This window comes from Erythrolamprus reginae, chromosome 1 (genome assembly GCF_031021105.1).
Source record: "Erythrolamprus reginae isolate rEryReg1 chromosome 1, rEryReg1.hap1, whole genome shotgun sequence".
NCBI lineage: Eukaryota > Metazoa > Chordata > Lepidosauria > Squamata > Dipsadidae > Erythrolamprus > Erythrolamprus reginae.
The window spans coordinates 394,479,456-394,498,824 of NC_091950.1; the positions used below are offsets into that span (position 1 = coordinate 394,479,456).

General features: G+C 43.0%; 1 protein-coding gene across 1 annotated transcript; it reads left to right on the forward strand.

Moving 5' to 3' along the window:
- Positions 1–5,905: 5,905 nt before the first annotated feature.
- On the forward strand, positions 5,906–18,404 carry LOC139157822 (E3 ubiquitin-protein ligase RNF19A-like). The gene is given in 9 exon segments (XM_070734994.1): positions 5,906–6,494; positions 10,494–10,702; positions 12,575–12,722; positions 14,355–14,517; positions 15,230–15,319; positions 15,321–15,345; positions 15,528–15,665; positions 17,505–17,682; positions 18,039–18,404. Coding segments are annotated over 9 exon segments (1,566 nt in total). The 5' UTR covers positions 5,906–6,042; the 3' UTR covers positions 18,202–18,404.
- Positions 18,405–19,369: the final 965 nt, after the last annotated feature.

Here is a 19,369-nt window from a genome sequence, read left to right on the forward strand (position 1 = left end):
CATGGGCCTTCCTAGATATGCCCACGTTTCGTCAACACTCCGCGGCCTGCACTGGTTGCCAATTAGTTTCCGGACACAATTCAAAGTGTTAGTAATGACCTATAAAGCCCTATATGGCATCGGACCAGAATACCTATGGGTCTACCTTCTGCTGCATGAATCCCAGCGGCCGATTACGCCCCACAGAGTTGGCCTTCTCCCGGTCCCATTGATTAAACAATGTCATCTGGCGAGACCTAGGGAAGAGCCTTCTCTTTGGCAGCCCCAGCCCTCTAGAATTAACTCCTCCTGGAGATTCGAATTGCCCCCACCCTCCTCGCCTTCCGCAAGATGTTGAAGACCCATTTATATCACCAGGCATGGGGGGATTAATGCCCACCCTTCTGACTAACAGGACCTGAGTGTGGTGTGATTGTGTAGCATTGATTGTTTTTAATGATAGTGGGTTTTTTAACTTAGTCTTTTCTAAAAATTAGATTTCTACTGTATTGTTATTGTTGTTGTGAGCCGCCTCGAGTCCTTGGAAAGGGGCGGCATACAAATCTAATAAATAATAATAATAATAATAATAATTATTATTATTATTATTATTATTATTATAGTACTATGCTAGACTACATATATATAGACATATGCCATGTACCACACTAAGAGAACTCATAGGTCTTAAAGATTAAAACTTCTGAAGGAGGATATATAGCATGTTGCCTGCTGTATATCCTCCTGTTCTGCCAGGCTCTCTGGTAGGAGCCTCCCGAAAATTCAAGGATACAAATTTCAGACACACACACGTTTGAAAATTCAAAACAAAGTTCTTTATCACAAAATTCAAAATAAACTGAGCACTCTTTTTGTATTGCAAAGAGCACTCATCCCAAAACAACCGGGTGGTCTGTACAATTTCCCTTAATCAGTCTTTAAGTACTTAGCTAGCAGCTGTGAAGAAACTTCACACCCCTTCTTCTTCCACGAAGTAAAATACCCCCACACTTTGCTCTGCGTTGGTTTCAAAGACGTGAAAAATCAACAAACAAAGTCAAGGCACGATTTCTGAAGAACTGTGATCAGATACTCTTCCACAACGGCCAAACCCACACGCTGCTATTTATAGCAGCAGCCCTAATTACTGGAGCCCACCCAAACACAGGTGGCCTCTCTTATCTCCAGTAATATGTCCTTACTTGGTCTCTTCTACGCATAAATCTGCGCTTGCATGGGTCCAAGACGTCTTCATCCGAATCAATGGAAGATAATGGAGATTGACTGCCTGGGCTGTGTGCCAAGCCCCCCTGTTCCAAGTCACTCCCACCTTCTTCTTCGTCCGAGGAAACTAAACTCTGAACTGCCTCTGTAGGCAATAACACAGGCCTTTTGACATGTTGAAGTTTCCCCTGCATCCACCTCCACATTCCCTGGGGCAGGAGCTGGGCCAGAGCCAACCACAACACCTCCAAAGCAATATTTCTTGCCCATAGAAAACAATATGTTTAGCAAGTAGTAAGAACTTAACTATAATTTTAGCACACAGTGGGAATTTTGTTATTCTTTTAAACCACAATCTGTTTGGTTTGTTTGAACAATGGATGATTTATGAAGACAACAATGGTTTGTTCATCCTGTCTGAGATTTTAGCACAGCCTTTCTCAACTCACCCTGGCAACTTTTAAGATATGAGGACCTCAACAGCCAGAGCTGAAGTCCACATATGTTAAAATTGCCAAGATTGAGAAACAATAATTTCAACATGTTATGGGAGATTATATTAGCTATAATCATGCAGAATAGAATAGAATTATTTATTGGCCAAGCGTGATTGGACACACAAGGAATTTGTCTTTGGCGGATATGCTCTCAGTGTGTAAAAAGTAGCACAATATTTTTTATTTCATAACTGAAAAATCTCTGATCCCTCTCGCAAATGCTCCTGTTGAGCCAGATACCACTTATTCAATACCTGTGCGATTGGTTTTTCTTGTCAAGGTGTAGGCAATGTTCCCTCTAATTTTTTTTGAGTATGTGCAGAAAAGTATAGTGTCTGTGTGGCACATTTTCATACCTGAGCACCTGCTTTTTTTCACCCAAGGCAACAATGAAATCAGTGTTATTTGAAACACAAAGATATATTTATTCAGTGTACCTGCTTAATTAAAAGTATTATATATCAGTATCACCTATAATAATGTCCAGGAATGGCCTGCTTCTGGATTGAACAAATACTATTATAGTCAATCGGTACAATAACTTCATTTGAAGTATGTGGGAAAAATTCAGAATATTAGTTTCACAATTCATGTAAATGTAATGATCTCCGTACAACTGTTTTAGGATCTGACAAATGATGGAGGTACCCATTAGGAGCTAGCACAGAGAGGGAATGTGATTTCAGCTGATGTATGTTAATGAATTATCAGTTTCATAGAGAATTAATAGGCTTGTACATTCTGCATGGGAACATTCCAAAGATCACAGAGAAAAATGAAGAATGTTATACTTTCCTTTCCCTAGGGCCCATTAAATAGACTGTATAAAATGTTGTAAAATTATGTCCACCACAAATTAAGAATTTTTACTGTAGAAGGAGATGCAAAAGTTTATTTCTACATACGTTTAATATTAACCACACCTTAAGAACTATCAAGTCACTAGGGGTTAGTACAGTATTCCACTTCTTACTGTTCAATCATAAGAATGCAAACATGATAAAAATGTATGCTTTGCTTAAGTCAGAGGTCCCCAAACTTGGCAACTTTTAAGACTTGTGGACTTCAGCTCCCAGAATTCTTCAAACAGCTTTGCTGGCTGGAGAATTCTGGGAGTTGAAGTCCATGAGTTTTAAAGTTGCCATGTTTGAAGAGATCTGGGTTAAGGTTTCAAGTATTCTTTCCATGGTTTTGCTTATTCATGCACTAGGTGCTTGGTGTAACTTGCATACTACTCTTTTAAAAAATGAGATATGTTCGCTTGATCAAATTCATGTTGAAGTTCAAGAATAAACTTTTGCGGTAAAGCAGAGGGTCCCCAAACTTGGCAACTTTAAGACTTGTGGACTTCAACTCACATAATTCTCTAGCCAGCTTTGCTTCAGCTTCCCAGTGGTGCCTTGTGAGGCAAATTTCCCCCTTGGTCCCTAAATTATTATTTTTTTCTCCTCATAGTTCAGGTTTATCTTCCTTTCCCACAATCTCCCTTTCTTAGTTTTGCAATTCTGCTGTTTCTCCAGCCAGAGATGAGACCCCATTTTCCCATTGAAGGAGCCTCGTTGTGAGGTAAAATTTCTGGACTATCCAGAGATCTCAAGCTTTTCCACCATTGTGGAACCGGTTTTTCTTTCCCCTTTCTCTTCAGTCTCTTTCCACGGGCACCAGATATGAATCATTTGAGAAAAGCAGCTGTATGTACTGAATGAAGGAAATAAAAAGACAAAAGGAAGTCCACATTCCCCTCCGGAGCTGGAATGAAACACCCCCGTATACTGTATTTCCCCTCCCCCCTCTTTGCGATGAACTCTCCTCCATCCGGTTAATCAAGGGAGACTCTGCCCGGAGACTGCTGACGTAGAAGAAAGGAGAATTCCGATTGGGCCTTTTGCTCCTTCTGTCCTCTCCCTAATCCGAAATTCGAGCACTCTGGGGCTGGGAGCACCGGCATCTTTCTGTCCTCTCTCTGGGGGCGCTTGTGGGGCAGCAGCAGTCCTTGGCGCCCCTCCTGTTCCTGGCCTTCCTTGCTGGGCAGGGAGGCAGGGAGGCATGTTCCTCATCATGACTGTGTGGCAATTGGAAAATGCTGCGTGGCCGCACAGCTTAAAGCAGTAGTTCTCAAACTTTCTAATGCCGCGTTAATACAGTTGCTCATGTTGTGGTGACCCCCAACCATAAGTCTGGTGCCAATTTTCTCAACAGAGCTTTAAGCTGACTGGCAGGAAGGTCAGAGAGACATCCGTATTGTAAACGCCTGATTGGTCGGATTATAAAAATATGTTCCAAGGTGCCAGAATAGAAGTTTTAGTTCCTAACACCATGGGAAATTTGTCTTTTCTCATGGTCTTAGGCGGCCCCTGAGAAATGGTCATTTGACCCCTAAAGAGGTCCCGACCCCCAGGTTGAGAACCTCTGTCTTAGAGGGAACAGTGGGTGTAGCACGTTACTTTTCTCACCCCAGGGGTTGCATTTAATTGGAATAGGGCCCACAGTTCAAGTCCACCAAGGGCCTTCTGAATCTTGAGTCTCTGTGCAACTTTGATGTTGGTCATTACCTTTAAAGCCCTACATGCCTTTGGGCCAGACTATCTTTGACACCACCTTCTACCACATAACTCCCAGCGACCGATAAGGGCCCACAGAGTTGGTCTTCTCTGGTACCGTCAGCTAAACAGTGTCAGCTGGCAGGTCCACTAGGAAGAGCCTTCTCTGTGGTGGCTCTGACTCTCTGGAACCAGCTACCTCCTAAAATCCGGATTACCCCCACGCTAATGGCCTTCTGGAAAGCCATAAAAACCTGGCTTTTCTGGCAAGCCTGGGGCTGTTGATTTGGTGTACCATTGTGATCAGGCCATAAATGGAACACATGGTTTTTAACTGTTGGTTTTAAATTGTTTTAAATTGCTTTTAGAGATTTTTATCTTTATTTGTATGTTTTATATATCCACGGGGCGTGCACCACTGTGCCTATCGTCCCCTGTCCTAATGTTTCTCTCTTATTAGTATCATGTATATAAACATTGTTATGCACTGCTCAAAAAAATAAAATATAACTCCAAGTACCATAAATCAAATTTCTGTGAAATCAAACTGTCCACTTGGGAAGCAACACTGATTGACAATCAATTTCACATTTATTTATTTATTTATTTATTAGATTTGTATGCCGCCCCTCTCTGTAGACTGTTGTGCACATTCAACTTTGCACAGAACAAAGTATTCAATGAGAATATTTCATTCATTCAGATCTAGGATGTGTTCTTTGAGTCTTCCCTTTATTTTTTTGAGCAGTATATTTTTGTATAGTACCAATGCATACTTGACAAGATAAATAAAATAAAATAATAAAAAAAATTTTTTGGCTGTGAGCCGTCCAGAGTCCTTAGGGACTTGGGCAGCATACAAAGTGGATAGATAATAAAAACATAGAAGATTGACAGCAGAAAAACACCTCATGGTCCATCTAGTCTGCCCTTATACTATTTCCTCTATTTAGGATGGATATATGTTTATCTAAGGCATGTTTAAATTCAATTACTGTAGATTTACCAACTCCGTCTGCTGGAAGATAGATAGATGAAAGGATGGGTGGATGGATAGATAGATAGATAGATAGATGTCTAAAAACCTATGATTACAACAATAGATAGATAGATAGATAGATAGATAGATAGATAGATAAATGTGTACGTGCATGTGTATACAGTACTGTATATGTATAATTTGTTTGTCTGTCTGTCTTCTATCTATCTGTGCTGGTTCTGCTTTCTTCCCCGTCTGACGATTCATTTTTCGCCCAAAAGGGCCCAAAGAGAAAAAAATAAGTTTCAAAAACGAGCGGGAATCGGAAGACTCTCCCTTTGTTTCGCTCCCTCATCCTAGGAGGACTACACTTCCCAGGCTGCCGAGCGGAGGGGGGGGCGAGTTGCGCCAAAGCGAGAGTCCAGAGGTGGCGACACCCGCGGGGGCGCGAGCGAATCAGGCCGCAGACCCCGCCTTTCCGCCGGGCCGTTCCAAGGACAAACTAGCCGAGTGGCTTAGCTTAGTTATCCTCGGGGATATTCGGCTCCGGAATAGCCCTGCCGAGGCCTCCAAGCCCCCCACTTCGTTCCCGCGCGGCTGCCAAAGCGGCGCTCCCTTTTGGGGATTTGGCGGCGTCGTGGATCACGAAGCGGGCAGCCCGATGGCTGAGCGCAGCTAAGAAGCGTCCGCGGCCGGATCGGAGACTCTGTGCACCCGGGGATGGAGGAGGAGGCCTTCTCCTCCGGCCTTGCTGCGGGTTGAGCCGCGCGATGGGCTGAGCGCCTCTCGGCCCGCGCTCGTCTCGGAGCGTCCCCGGGCCCAGATGAAGCGACCCAGGGTGGGCCCTGCCTCTCTCGGCCTCCTGCGCCTCTTCGGTGGACGGAAACCCCGGAGGATGTCTGAACCGGAGGGGCCCCCGTTGGACCGAGCCGAGGAGACCCGAGTGGCCTTGAGACTTCCAGAGGAGGAGGAGGACCGGGAGGCCCTGGTGGAGTGCCCGCTCTGCCTCCTGACCCAGCCCGCGGCGGCCTTCCCGGCGCTTTCCTCCTGCGCCCACCTCTCCTGCCTTGCTTGCCTGCAGCAGTATTTGCGCATCGAGATCAGCGAGAGCCGCGTCCAGCTGGCCTGCCCGCACTGCCCGGCTCTCTTGCAACCGGCCGAGATCCACCAGCTGCTGCCCGAGCCTGGCCTGCGCGACAAATACGAAGAGTATCTACTCAGGCGCCTCTTGGTTGCCGACCCGAGCACTCGCTGGTGCCCGGCCCCGGATTGCAGGTGGGGTGTACAGGCTGGGCAGGAGGGGAAACATTGAGCAGGGGCACAAATCTGATCTGCTAACAGAGGTCTTCCAACTTGGCAACTTTTAAGACTTGTGGACTTCAACTCCCAGAATTCTCCAGCCAGCAGAGATGGCTGGAGAATTCTGGGAGTTGAAGTCCACAAGTCTTAAATGTTGCCAAGTTGAAGGACCCCTTGTAACCAGTAATGGGCTGTTGACCGCATGGCGGGGTTGTGGGCACAGTGGAGGTACTGTAATAAGTTTATGCATTATTGGATACTTAATATTTTTATTGTCCTATTATTATTATTATTATTATTATTATTATTATTATTATTATTATTATTATTTATTAGATTTGTATGCCGCCCCTTTCCGAAGACTCTTCCTTCTCTACTACTTTAGTAGGATCCTTAATTACTTTTGAAATAATTAAATAGTATGTTATCAATTTTAATCATTATCTAGAACGCAACTTTTATAGCAATTAAAATTGAGCTACTTGCCTAATCCGTTATCATGCTGGACCTTGTGGGTTCAGTGCAAAACCCTTAAAATGTTACTGTGCTCAACGAATAATGCCGCCTATCATTTGTCCTTTTTGTGGCTCTTTGAATAATGTGACTTAATCAACTGAAAAAGAGTCCAAGCATCTATTTGAAAACTTATCTTAGTTGGTAGCCAGTGAAGGGCTACCAAACGTTTTACTACTACACTGTGGGCGTGGCTTGTGCATTTTCTTTCAACCTCTTTTAGTACAATTGGGTGCTACCCCACTTCATCCGCCCCCCCACCCCATCCGGGAAGCAGCCCACTCGCTGGTAGGCCCGCTCCCAAACAGTCACATGACCTTTAATCCACCTCTTGGTCACATGATTGTCAAGCCACTCCCATCTGGTCACTTGATTGTCAAGCCACTCCTACCCGGTCACATGACCATCAAGCCACATCCACAAAATAAGCCATGCCTGCATGTGGCAGTAAAAAGTTTGGCAGCCCATCACTGCCTGTAACTAGAGAAATGCTTTATACCGAACTGGGTTAAGGGACTGTGATGCTCTCTTTTTAAGTACTTTTCAGAGGCTGCGTTCAAAAAGCATGCCCGATCATCCTGGGGTATAAAGCATGAACTGGCATCGTTACATCAGGCTAAGTTGCCAAAAACCAACATAAAACCCAAACTACTTAACCACCTTTTAAATTGATCAAAGTTACTGGGTTGTGTGAAGGCCCAGGTTCCTGGTGTGTTGGCTTAACGGTATTTGCTTCTGGCTATTGTCAACTTTATACCGGCAACTCCCTGGTAAATCCACCCATGGTGCTTTTAAAATACGTTGAGTACATACAGCCAGAGAGGGAAAAGAGGTTTTGCATTCAACTGAAATTGAGCCTGCAGGAAAGAGTAAATGGTTTGCTGGAGAAAAGACACAGTGGAGTTAATATACAGCCTCATGGTTGAGTTTTTGCAACCATCATTGATCTCCACAGCATCCCTTTTCTCAATTAGTTAATTTGTTCAGTTTCTGCACCAACTCTCCATTTCCAGCTGCAGACAGATCTGGATCTGTTTGTCATCCTGGATGGTGGTGGGACTGATGCAGAGATCTAGAGCTCATTGAGAGAGGGCATCACTTGACCTGCAGACGGTCTCAAAACATTGGCGGTAGAGCGCGGTGACTTGACTTCTTGCCTTGGAAGACATTTTAATAAATTGGTTTGGGGGTCCAGTTTTAAATAAAGTGATTTCATTCACACGGTAGATTTAAGTGAACACTTTAATGGGAACTTGAATTTGAGGAATACAAATAAATGACAGTACCCATGAGAGTCTATGGAGAGGGGCGGCATACAAATCTAAATAATAATAATAATAATAATAATAATAATAATAATAATAATAATAATAAAAATAAAAATAAAATAATAAATAAAATAATAATAATAAAATAATAATAATAATAATAATAATAATAATATTTTTTGTTCTTCCTGCCATTCTCCTGGCTTCACTGTTCTCCTTCACATCTTACCAGGTTGTGTTCATTCTTTATAAAGACACAGTTGCAAGTGAACATACTGCACTGTTAGGCACTGATGGCATTTGATTTGATGCAGGTAGCTGGTTAGGCATTTAACGGAACTGTTCTGTTGCCCCTCTGCAGTGTTTTAAAGATTAAAAAAATATCTTTGCAACTTTGCTTATTTAGGTATTGGGGAGAACAAGTCGTAAGGCTGTCTTGATGGATCTGCTTTGTCAGCCCCTTCCCTTAAGGTGATAGGATACAAAAGCTTGATCAAAAATTGGGAATGCTGAAGCTGAGTGAACCACTACAAAGGGAAATCCCATCGAAGTCACAGAAAATATTTACAGAACATGCTCACATTGCAGATAATTTCTGTCTGGGGATTCCCAGCAATGTAACATTCATCTGTCTCTCAACTGATAGATGTGGTGCTATGGAGAATAGAAATGTTATACAGACATGGTCTTAGGACTGTGGTTGCCGTTATAAAACACTTTAATTCTAAAAGAAGTTTAGGAAGTGGATTGAATGGGAAAGTGAATTGCGCTAGCTCCTAATAAACTTCAAGGCGCAATTCAAAATGCTGGTTCTACTTACAAAGCATTTTGTAGTAGTGGCCAAGATAATTGAAGGACCATTTTTCCCAGTTTTTGTTACTACTCTATAGGTGATCCTTGCATATCTACCAGTCACTCAGCATCTGTTTGAACTTACAATGGTGCTGACCAACTGGTTCTCATCACCAATCTGGTACTCATACTTAGCTTGCAATGGTACCGTATGTGGCAGGAGTGCCTAGGAAACAGACAAGACAGAGTGGTTTTAACAGTGAGAGGAAGGAAGGATGACATTTAGGAAGGACATATCCTAGTTGATCCAATGGCTAAAAATGATGCTGGGATATTTGTACCTTTACACTTAAAAGATTCTGTTAATGTAGCAATATACTGTATAATAAAATAGAATTAGCTCATCTGGTACCTGGGAGGGCTGATACAGCAGTAGAGGGATAGCAGTGCAATCACAAAATTCAAGCATTTGGTGACCAATCCGTAATTAACGGTCGTAACGTCCCACAATAACTTTATGATTCGAGACATTCCCTGCCAATTTCCCACTAGCAAAGTCAGGTATGTGAGGTCCTCCCTTAATATCCTTCAGGGTCATTGCTTACCAAAGGCAACAAGGATTGCCCGAACTGTTCCTAAGTGGTGTAGTCACATGACATGTTTTATGTCTCTCAATTAGCAACAGAAATTCTGGTCCCAATTATTATTGTCAGGACTAGCTTAAAATCTGGCAGGAGGAACATGTTACAGGACTTCTGAATTTTAAAACGCCACCTTGTGAGACCCAGGAAATAACCCCTCTTCAACCATGGGACACCTTTACCAAAAGATCTAATTGGCCCCCACCTGCTAGCCTTTTGGAAAGTATTTAAAACCTGGCTCTTTGCCCTGGCACTAGAGGTCAGGAAGTTAGCAAAACTCAGCAGGTTCGCTATTACTCTTGAGATTTTTATTTTCAGCTGCCATTTTCTATTTGTTTAGATTTGTACTGTTTTAGTTTTAATCCTTAAACTCGCAAGAATTGCTTGGAAAAAAATAAAATAAAATAAATAATAAAATAATATCAATAACAAAAGGTCAAATGTCAAAAGCTTAAAGAATCAGTATGGTGTAATGGTTAAGGTATTGAACTGGCACTAAAGGAAACCCTGATTCTAGTTCAACTTTAGCCTTGGAAATTTGGACCAGTTTCCTTTTTCAGCCCAACCTAGCTCACAAAGATGGTGGTTATGGGGAAAATTGAAGGAGGAACATGCGGTATGTTGCCTACAGCTACTGAATGTAAAATCAGATGTAAATAGAAATAAAAACAAAGCTTGAATTAGAAGAAGGAATTCTGTGACCGCGATTGAGTTCTTGAGTTGATGTTCCTGCTTTTTTTTCTCCTTTAAATTTCTTCCAGTTATGCTGTAATCGCATATGGCTGTGCAGAATGCCCCCGGCTCGTTTGTGGTCGTCAGGAATGCAAGACAGAATTTTGCTACCATTGCCGGCAGCCCTGGCACCCCAATTCCTCCTGTGAGCAGGCCTGGCGGGAGTGGAAGCAGCAGAGCCCCTTGGGAGCTGTGGAGCTCTCCACGCAATTGATCTGGAAAGAGGAGGCAGCTCACAGTGAGTTGAGGGAATGGTACCTCTGGGCCTCCTCTCACCACTGGGATTCTTCTCAGGACCCTCCTGTCTCAGCCCCTAAGTACAGTGGTACCTCCACTTAAGAACTTAATTCGTTCCATGACCAGGTTCTTAAGTAGAAAAGTTTGTAAGAAGAAGCAATTTTTCCCATAGGAATCAATGTAAAAGCAAATAATGCATACAGTGTTCCCTCAATTTTCGCGGGAGATGCGTTCCGAACCCATCCGCGAAAGTCGAATTTCTGCGAAGTAGAGATGCGGAAGTAAATACACTATTTTTGGCTATGAACAGTATCACAAGCCTTCCCTTAACACTTTAAACCCCTAAATTACAATTTCTCATTCCCTTAACAACCATTTAGATTATTACTCACCATGTTTATTTATTAAAGTTTATTAAAAAAAATATTTATTAAAGGCGGATGAAAATTTGGCGATGGCATATGACATCATCGGGCGGGAAAAACTGTGGTATAGGGGAAAAAACTGCAAAGTATTTTTAAATTAATATTGTTGAAAAACCATGGTATAGACTTTCCGCAAGTTTGAACCCGCGAAAATCGAGGGAACACTGTAAACCCATTAGGAAAGAAATAACAGCTCGGAATTTGGGTGGGAGGAGGAAGAGGAAGAAGAGGAGGAGGACAGTCACTGCAGAAGGAAGAAGGTGAAGTGGGGGAATAAAAAAAATCCAAAGCTTTAAGGCGTAAAAAAAAAAGAGGGACTCTTAGGCAGCGAGGAGGGGTACACGCCTCCCATACACTGTGCCAGAGAAAGAAATCCAGGGGGAATGGCAGGAAACTGGCCGAGCCTTCGTGCCGCTCTCAAATTTCCTGGGAATTTTTTCCAGGCTCGGGTTCTTAAGTAGAAAATGGTTCTTGAGAAGAGGCAAAAAAATCTTGAACACCCGGTTCTTATCTAGAAAAGTTCATAAGTAGAGGCGTTTGTAGGTAGAGGCACCACTGCATACAAATCTAAATAATAAATAGTCCTTTCCAGGTCTTGACTTGGTACAAGTTATCAGCACCTTGATATCTGGCAGCGCTGAGATCATCTGTTCTTCTGGGGGCAAATTCTTGTTACGTTTATAGCAGTGTTTCCCAGCCTTGGCGACTTGAAGCTATCTGGACTTCAACTCCCAGAATTCCCCAGCCAGCATTCGCTGGCTGGGGAATTCTGGGAGTTGAAGTCCAAATAGCTTCAAGTTGCCAAGGTTGGGAAACACTGATTTATAGAAATGATCTCCTAAGATACATAAACAATCAAGAGATTTATTTGAGTGTTCACCGTCCTACAGGAAAGTGCAACAAGGAGAAAGCTGGGCTATGCTCAGTAACTGAACCCCCCCCCCCCCCCCCCCGGTAAGTAACAGAACATTCAAGGCATTTCTCAAACACAAATACTGTACACTTTCAATGTATCAGAGTTTTTTTAGTTAACTTCTGGTTTGTATGAAGCTAGCTACACGTGCCATTTCTTCCAAATCAAGCAGCTGGATTCACTTCCATGATGGATTGAATCAAACCAGCTTAATAAAAAATATTCATTCAGGTCATTCTGGAATTTGAGTTTCATGCTCCCCTCGACCAGTGTTTCCCAACCTTGGCAACTTGAAGAGATCTGGACTTCAACTCCCAGAATTCCCCAGCCAGCAATTGCTGGCTGGGGAATTCTGGGAGTTGAAGTCCAGATATCTTCAAGTTGCCAAGGTTGGGAAACACTGCCCTAGACAAACCAAAAAAGTAAATCCTCCTTAAGTAGACGTGTTCTTAAGTAGAGGTACCACTGTACGTCCGTTGGGGCCTAACCAACTGCATTCATTTAAGCCCCGTCTTCTTCTTTCTGCTTCCCGCAGAGCCCGACACCATCAAGGTCTGTCCCCGCTGCGGTGCCTTCATCATGAAGATCAACGATGGGAGCTGTAACCGAATGAACTGCACTGTCTGTGGCTGCCTGTTCTGCTGGCTCTGCATGCAAGAAATAACAGATGTGCATTTCCTCAGGTGCTGCAAGCCAAGAGGGAAAAGGAGGGGGCCTGGCCACTCCAGGCTTCAATTCTATCCATCGGGATTTTCAGGGAATGGTGCTGCAGATCAGAGGCTTGGTGGAGATGGAAATGAACTATGAGAGCTCAAAGAAGCACTTTCATAGAATCATAGAATGATGGAGTTGGAAGGGACCTCCAGGGTCACCGGGTCCAACCCCCTGCTCAATGCAGGATTCATCAAACCATCCCAGAAAGATGACTGTCCAGTCTCTGTTTGAAGACCTCCAGTGAAGGCGAGGTCACCACCTCCTGTGGCAAATTGCTCCACTGGTTTATCATCCTTACCGTCAGAAAGTATTTTCTGATATCTCATCTAAATCTACTCCCTTGCAATTTCATTCCATTGTTTCTAGTCCTTCCGTGTGCTAATGAGAACAATGCTGACCCCTTTGCTCTGTGTCAGCCCTTCAGATATTTGTAGACAGCTATCAAGTATCCTCTCAGTCTTCTCCTTTGCAGACTAAACATCCCTAGATCCTTTAACCGTTCCTCATAGGACGTGGTTCCCAGGCCACTCACCATCCTTGTAACTCTGCTTTGAATAGTATGGATTAGATTAGTGGTTTAATCAAGATTAATTAAACTTGGCAACTTTAAGACTTCTGGACATAGTTGGCTTTAAGACTTGTGGCTATAGCTGGCTGGAGAATTCTGGGAGTTGAAGTTCATAAGTTGCCAAAGTTGCCAAATTTGAAGACCTTTGGATTAGATGATGAGGTTGCAATCTTTTATCTACTTATGGGGGAGTAAGCCTCAATAAATTAAATTGTAAAGATACATAGGCTTGGATAAGATGAGCCATTGAAGGTAAAGAATGTTTTATGATTGACTCAGAATCCAGGACACCACTTATTTATACAGACATACCATTTTAAAAATAAAAATATTATATCCATAGAGTAAGAGGTTAATTTATCTCTAATTGCTGTAAAAGAAAATTGGAAGTAATTTCTTTATATCTATTATCTCCTGCACTTTTGCCTTAGTTCTCTTTTATTTCTTCTAAATAGCTTAATTTTTAATCTTCCATCTTACAATTTTAATAAAATTAATATAATGTTCATAAATATGCCATACATTAAACTTACCTATCACTATTCTACCATAGAAAGTCGCATAGTGACATAGACATTTGCAACCAAGTTGAGTACATCAAAAACAGTCAAATGGATAACAACTTTAATAGAATTCTGAGAACAAATAAATTAAAAAGAAACTATTGGCAGCAGGTTAGGAGTATTTTATGAACTAAGAACTTCAGAAAGCCTTGAACCTTTGAAATGATAGCTTTATACGTCTCTCTAAATGAGCAAGATCCACATCTTGTACATTTTGAATGCAAAGAGATTGGGCTACATCAAGTCCAGTAGAGGCTAGGGAGCAACAATAATGGATTTCAGAGTGAGACTTTAATTCTGGGAAAGGGACTTTGGTTTTCTGAAACTGCCCAATCCAACTTCCTGATTTTTAACGCTGCAAATGCATGGTAGCAAGCCCTGTGTTAACTAAGGGGAAAAGTTAAAGAATATCTGAAGTTTATAATTTTGCACGTCCCCATTTTCCTAACCGATTCCTGCTTTCTCCTCAGTCCTTCCGGCTGTACCTTTTGGGGGAAGAAGCCCTGGTCTCGAACCCGGAAACTCCTATGGCAGCTGGGCATGGTGTTGGGTGCCCCAATGGTGATCTCAATTGTTGCTGGCATTGCAGTGCCGGTCATCACCCTGGGCATACCCATTTATGCAGGGAAGAAGGTAATTATTTTTATTATTCATTAGATTTGTATGCTGCCCCTCTCCGTAGACTCGGAGCGGCTCACAACAACAAAACAGTACAAATCCAATGATTAAAACAATTTAAAGTAAGGAGGCTTGCATGGAGGCCGTGTCATTTCCTAATCAAAGAGGCCCCCTTAAAATGTACACAGGATGTCCTTGTAGGCCAGTGATGGTGAACCTCTTTTTCCTTGGGTGCCAAAAGATCATGGCCCCACGCTATCGCGCATGCGCGAGTGCCCCACACCCATTATTCAATGTCTGGAGAGGTCAAAAAACAGCTTCCCCCGTCCCCTGGAGACCAGAAATGGCCTGTTTCCCAACTTCTGGTGGGCCCAGTAGGCTTGTGTTTTTGCCCTTCCCAGGCTCCAAAGGCTTCCCTGGAGCTGGTGTGTGTGTGAAAAAACACCTTCCTCCACCCCACCTCAAGGCTCTCTAGAAGCCAAAAAACGCCCTCCCAGAGCCTCTGTGTGAGCCAAAAATCAGCTGACCAGCACACACATGCATGTTGGAGCTGAGCTAGGACACTAGCTTGCATGCCAGCAGATATGGCTCCGCGTGCCACCTGTGGCACCTATGCCATAGGTTCGCCATCACTGTTATAGGCTCATGGCAAATGCATCTAGGGCCAAATTGGAAACTAGTTTTTTTTCCTGGGGGATCTCTTATTCTTTCTTCCCTTTTCCTCCAGGTTTTGAGCCATGGGCGCAAGAGCAAACTGTCAGGCTGCCAGCAGTGTCTTTCTGTCGCCAGCAGCATCCTTCTCTCTCTCTTTGTGTCCCCCCGTCATCACAGCTGTCACTGTTGGTAAGAGTCACCAGGAGGACCACCGAGATGGGAGGGGTGTGTGTGGATCCACAAGGGTTTTGGGGGGTTTTTTTTGGCTTTCCTAACGAGAGGGAAAATCTTCTGCCCTTCGTGAATTGCATGGCTGCATGAATGGTCCCTTGAACAGAGGGTGGTTCTTATAACAGGCTCTTTGCCTGCAGGGGTGGGCGTGCCCCTGATGCTCACCTACGTGTATGGAGTCGTGGTACTCTCCCTGTGCCGGAATCGCTGGGGGTGTGGAAACTCCCGAAAGAAAGCTGGGGAGCTCAGCACAGTGGAACTGGAGAACCTCGCCAAACGTACGTGAGTTATTGTGAGTTGTGGAAATGGCATTACTCATAACGAGGAGGAATATGGGCGAGTTTAAAGAAATTAAAGAAGCAGGTATAGAAAGCACCCAAGCAGTAATAGTTTTAGGTTGGAAGGATGCAACCAAGTGGACGTTACAAAATTGATATCGGTAGGTGGTGGAACACATTCAGTTTGAAATTATGGAAATTAAAATGAATACAATCGATGAAAATAAAGTGGAAATACTGATGGGAAGATGGGACAGGGTCACAGGTTTTATGGCTAGTAGAACTCGAGACCAAGCCATAAAGAACAAATTGGAATCACTCTACGCTTTGCAAACACGTTGATGTTCTTGGTTGTAAAAAATTATAAATTAGTACACCCTCATTTGGTGGAGGGATTGAATGTATGTTGTTGGGTGGCAGGAGCACAATTTACTGTGTGCTTTTTTGCGTCGTGTGTATTTTATATCATAAAAATCAATAAAAATATTAATTTTAAAAAGTTATTTTGACTTGTGCCAAAGCCAGAAAGGCAAAGTACTTTAGTCCAGGGGAGGGGCGCGTCACAAGCGGCTCCCATTTAATATATTCTTGCTTTGCCCTTTAAGCCTCCTTCCATAAAATAACTTCCAAATAATGAGCCGGGGTAGCGCAGCAGGTAGAATGCTGTACTGCAGGCCACTGAAGTTGACTGTAGATCTATAGGTCAGTGGTTCAAATCTCGTCACCAGCTCAAGGTTGACTCAGCCTTCCATCCTTCCGTGGTGGGTAAAATGAGGACCTGGATTGTGGGGGCAATATGCTGGCTCTGTTAAAAACAAAGTGCTATTGCTAACATGTTGTAAGCTGCCCTGAGTCTAAGGAGAAGGGTGGCATAAAAATCGAGTAAATAAATAAATAAACGTACACTAATTTTGCCATTAGAAAGTTGATGTCTCGCTTTGAAGAGAGCCTGCAATGGCAGATACAGCAGTCGATTGTTTCCGAACCTTGCGATTACATACAGGTTCCAATAGTATTACGTTGGAACCATATCCTAGTTTTGCAGCAATTCCGGTAAATGGAATATCTCGCTTGGTTTTGTTTATGGAACGAAGAACATGGTCATGTCAGTTTGATGAGTTATGTTTCATCTTCCTATCTGGGCTTCAGATGATCTGTTCCTATAAAATTTAGTTCTCAACGAATGAAAGCCACCCAGCTCTTAATTCTTGTATGTTATTTACCTATGTTTTTTATATAGCTGGTAGTATTCAGTACTATTTTCAGAAATGTCATGTTATAATTCCCATTGAATTCCATCTCTGGCCTGTTTTCCAGTCTTGACAGCTCTGATCCATTTGGTTACCCAGCAAGTGTTATTAAAATGCCTTTTTTTTCAAATTGCCCCCGAAAACTCAGAAGTGATTCTCTTTTTAATTATTTTAAATAATCAAGGAATGTCTCAGGAATTTCCCTAACTTTTTCATTTCTCCCTTTGCATAATAAGCTACAGATACGGGCATCTCATACTCGTATTTGTCTCCAGTTGCTAAAAAGCATGAGTAAATAACAAGATGGGACATACCACAAGAGAGCAGCTTTCTAAAACTGACATTTAATATTTGGAATTTATGAGCTTTTAAAGATCTGTTTGACAATAAATCCCCCCCCCCTTTTTTTAGTACCATTTGAAAATGTTGCTCAATCTCTACACTTGCAGACAGTTTTATTCTACTAGGTTTCGTGAGATCAATATTTCCATTAAGGAAGCCTTGCAGAAGCTACCTAGATATGTGAAGATACTTCTTGATGCCAAGAAAGGGGACGCTGCCATGTTGACCCTTTCTTTCTTCATACCAGTGAACGAACTGCTGGCCGTGCTGCCTATGGTGCCTGAGAAGGGGGCTGCGGCTTCCATCCCCCGTCCACGTAACAGCCAACATGAAGAGCCATGCCAAAAAGATCGGAAAAGCGAATCTGCCAGCACTGTAGCCTTGGCAGGCAGCATGCTGGGCGAAGGTCAAGAAACTTCTCACAGGTCAGTCTGGTGGACTTGGAAGGGTTGGAGAGCACCCCAAGCAAAGTTACTCCCTATAAGTAATCCCTGGATGGAACGGAACAGCAGGGAAGGAAAGACCTATTGAACAAGCACTGCTTTATTGGGTTGTTGCAAGTCTAGTTTGGGAGTGGTTCCATGTCACTGCCACCACCAGTTTGTCAGTCATGGTAGACCTCCTCGTTCTGTTTTCAGTTAAGAAACAATACAGTAGCACAGCGGGAAGAAACACACACTCTTCTCCTTCCCAGTTTGCCTTATAGTGCAATATTGTGAATTATAACTCTCTACCCATATTCCACCCGGTTTACATGTAGCGCTGTTCTTCTCCCCTGCAGGGGTGGCCTGAATATGGTGGAAGTGGAAGTGGAGATTGAAACTCAGCCACAGGCTGCGGGTGAGCACAGCCTCTGCAGTGCTGCATCAGGCCACAGCTTTTCAGCAGATTCGCTCGCCTATACAAGTGATGGCTGCAGCTTGGCAGGAGTGATGACAGAGTAAAGCAACTTAACACACAGAAGCAACCGCGGACTTAAGATCCAAGCTCTCCTAGCTTGAAAGCCAAGTCTGTCTACCGCCTAAGCAAGATTCATCACTGCTCACTTCGGTTACCCAAACACTTGGCATCTTTTAGCCCCCGTTCTGCCTTCCACTTGATTAAGACCTTTGGTGCTTCAAGATAATAAATAGCAGCTGTCAGAGGAGTCTAATGGATCCTCCCTTTTTAATACGTAGGGATGGACCTCCATGCGTTATCTACTTAGCTGGTGGGAAGAAGTCTTGTCAGATGGGGCTAAACTGCTGAACAAGCACTGAGAGAACAACTGCGAGGCCAAATTCACATTAAAGGAGGCTTGGGAAGCCTCTCCAGATGTTGAATTACAACTGCAGGCATCACTCATAATTGGCCCTATGGATTAGATCTCTTGAATCGTAGATTTCCTACCTCTGATTAAACGATTTTAAGTAACCATTTTGAGCGGAATACTTGTGGAGGTGAAAGCACTGATCTAAATAGGGCAGAGTTTCAGTTGTGATAAGATAGCTACATATGTTAATCTTCTCAAGATTTGGGGAAACTGGAAAATCTTCAGATGAAAGCCTAATGCCAGTTTCAGAGAATCAAAGAAAGGGTGTATGGTTTGGAGAAAAAGGGGTGCACATGCAGGCAAGTTAGAATGTATGAGAGATTCTGGACTACTTTGTAGATTGGTTTATAAAACAAATCCCACACGAGACTTGCTATTAAAGCCATTATTATAGAATAAGCTCCTATGAAATTCCTGAAACCTTGAAACATGCTAGTTTTATCTGAGTGACCACTTAAGGAATTCCTCAGAAATCTAATGAACAGTTGCACTTAAAGTAGCAAATAGTTAAAGATTACTTAAATTTTCACCTCAATATTGAAACCGAAGGAGGAAACTTCATGTCTGGTAGTATTATGATCCTGTATTCCATAGGAATGAGGCAAAAAAGGTTTGAAATCAACTATGGGTTAGTCTCAGACAAATCTGCGGTGTAGGAACAATAGATGCAACAAAATGGGGGGAAAAGGCCATTACAAAAAAAAAAGCACCTTGGAAAAAAGGACAAACAGCTTGCAGTGGGCTGGTGAACCACATCGCTACCTGCTGGAAGAGGTATTACAGTGACATCAACAATTTTG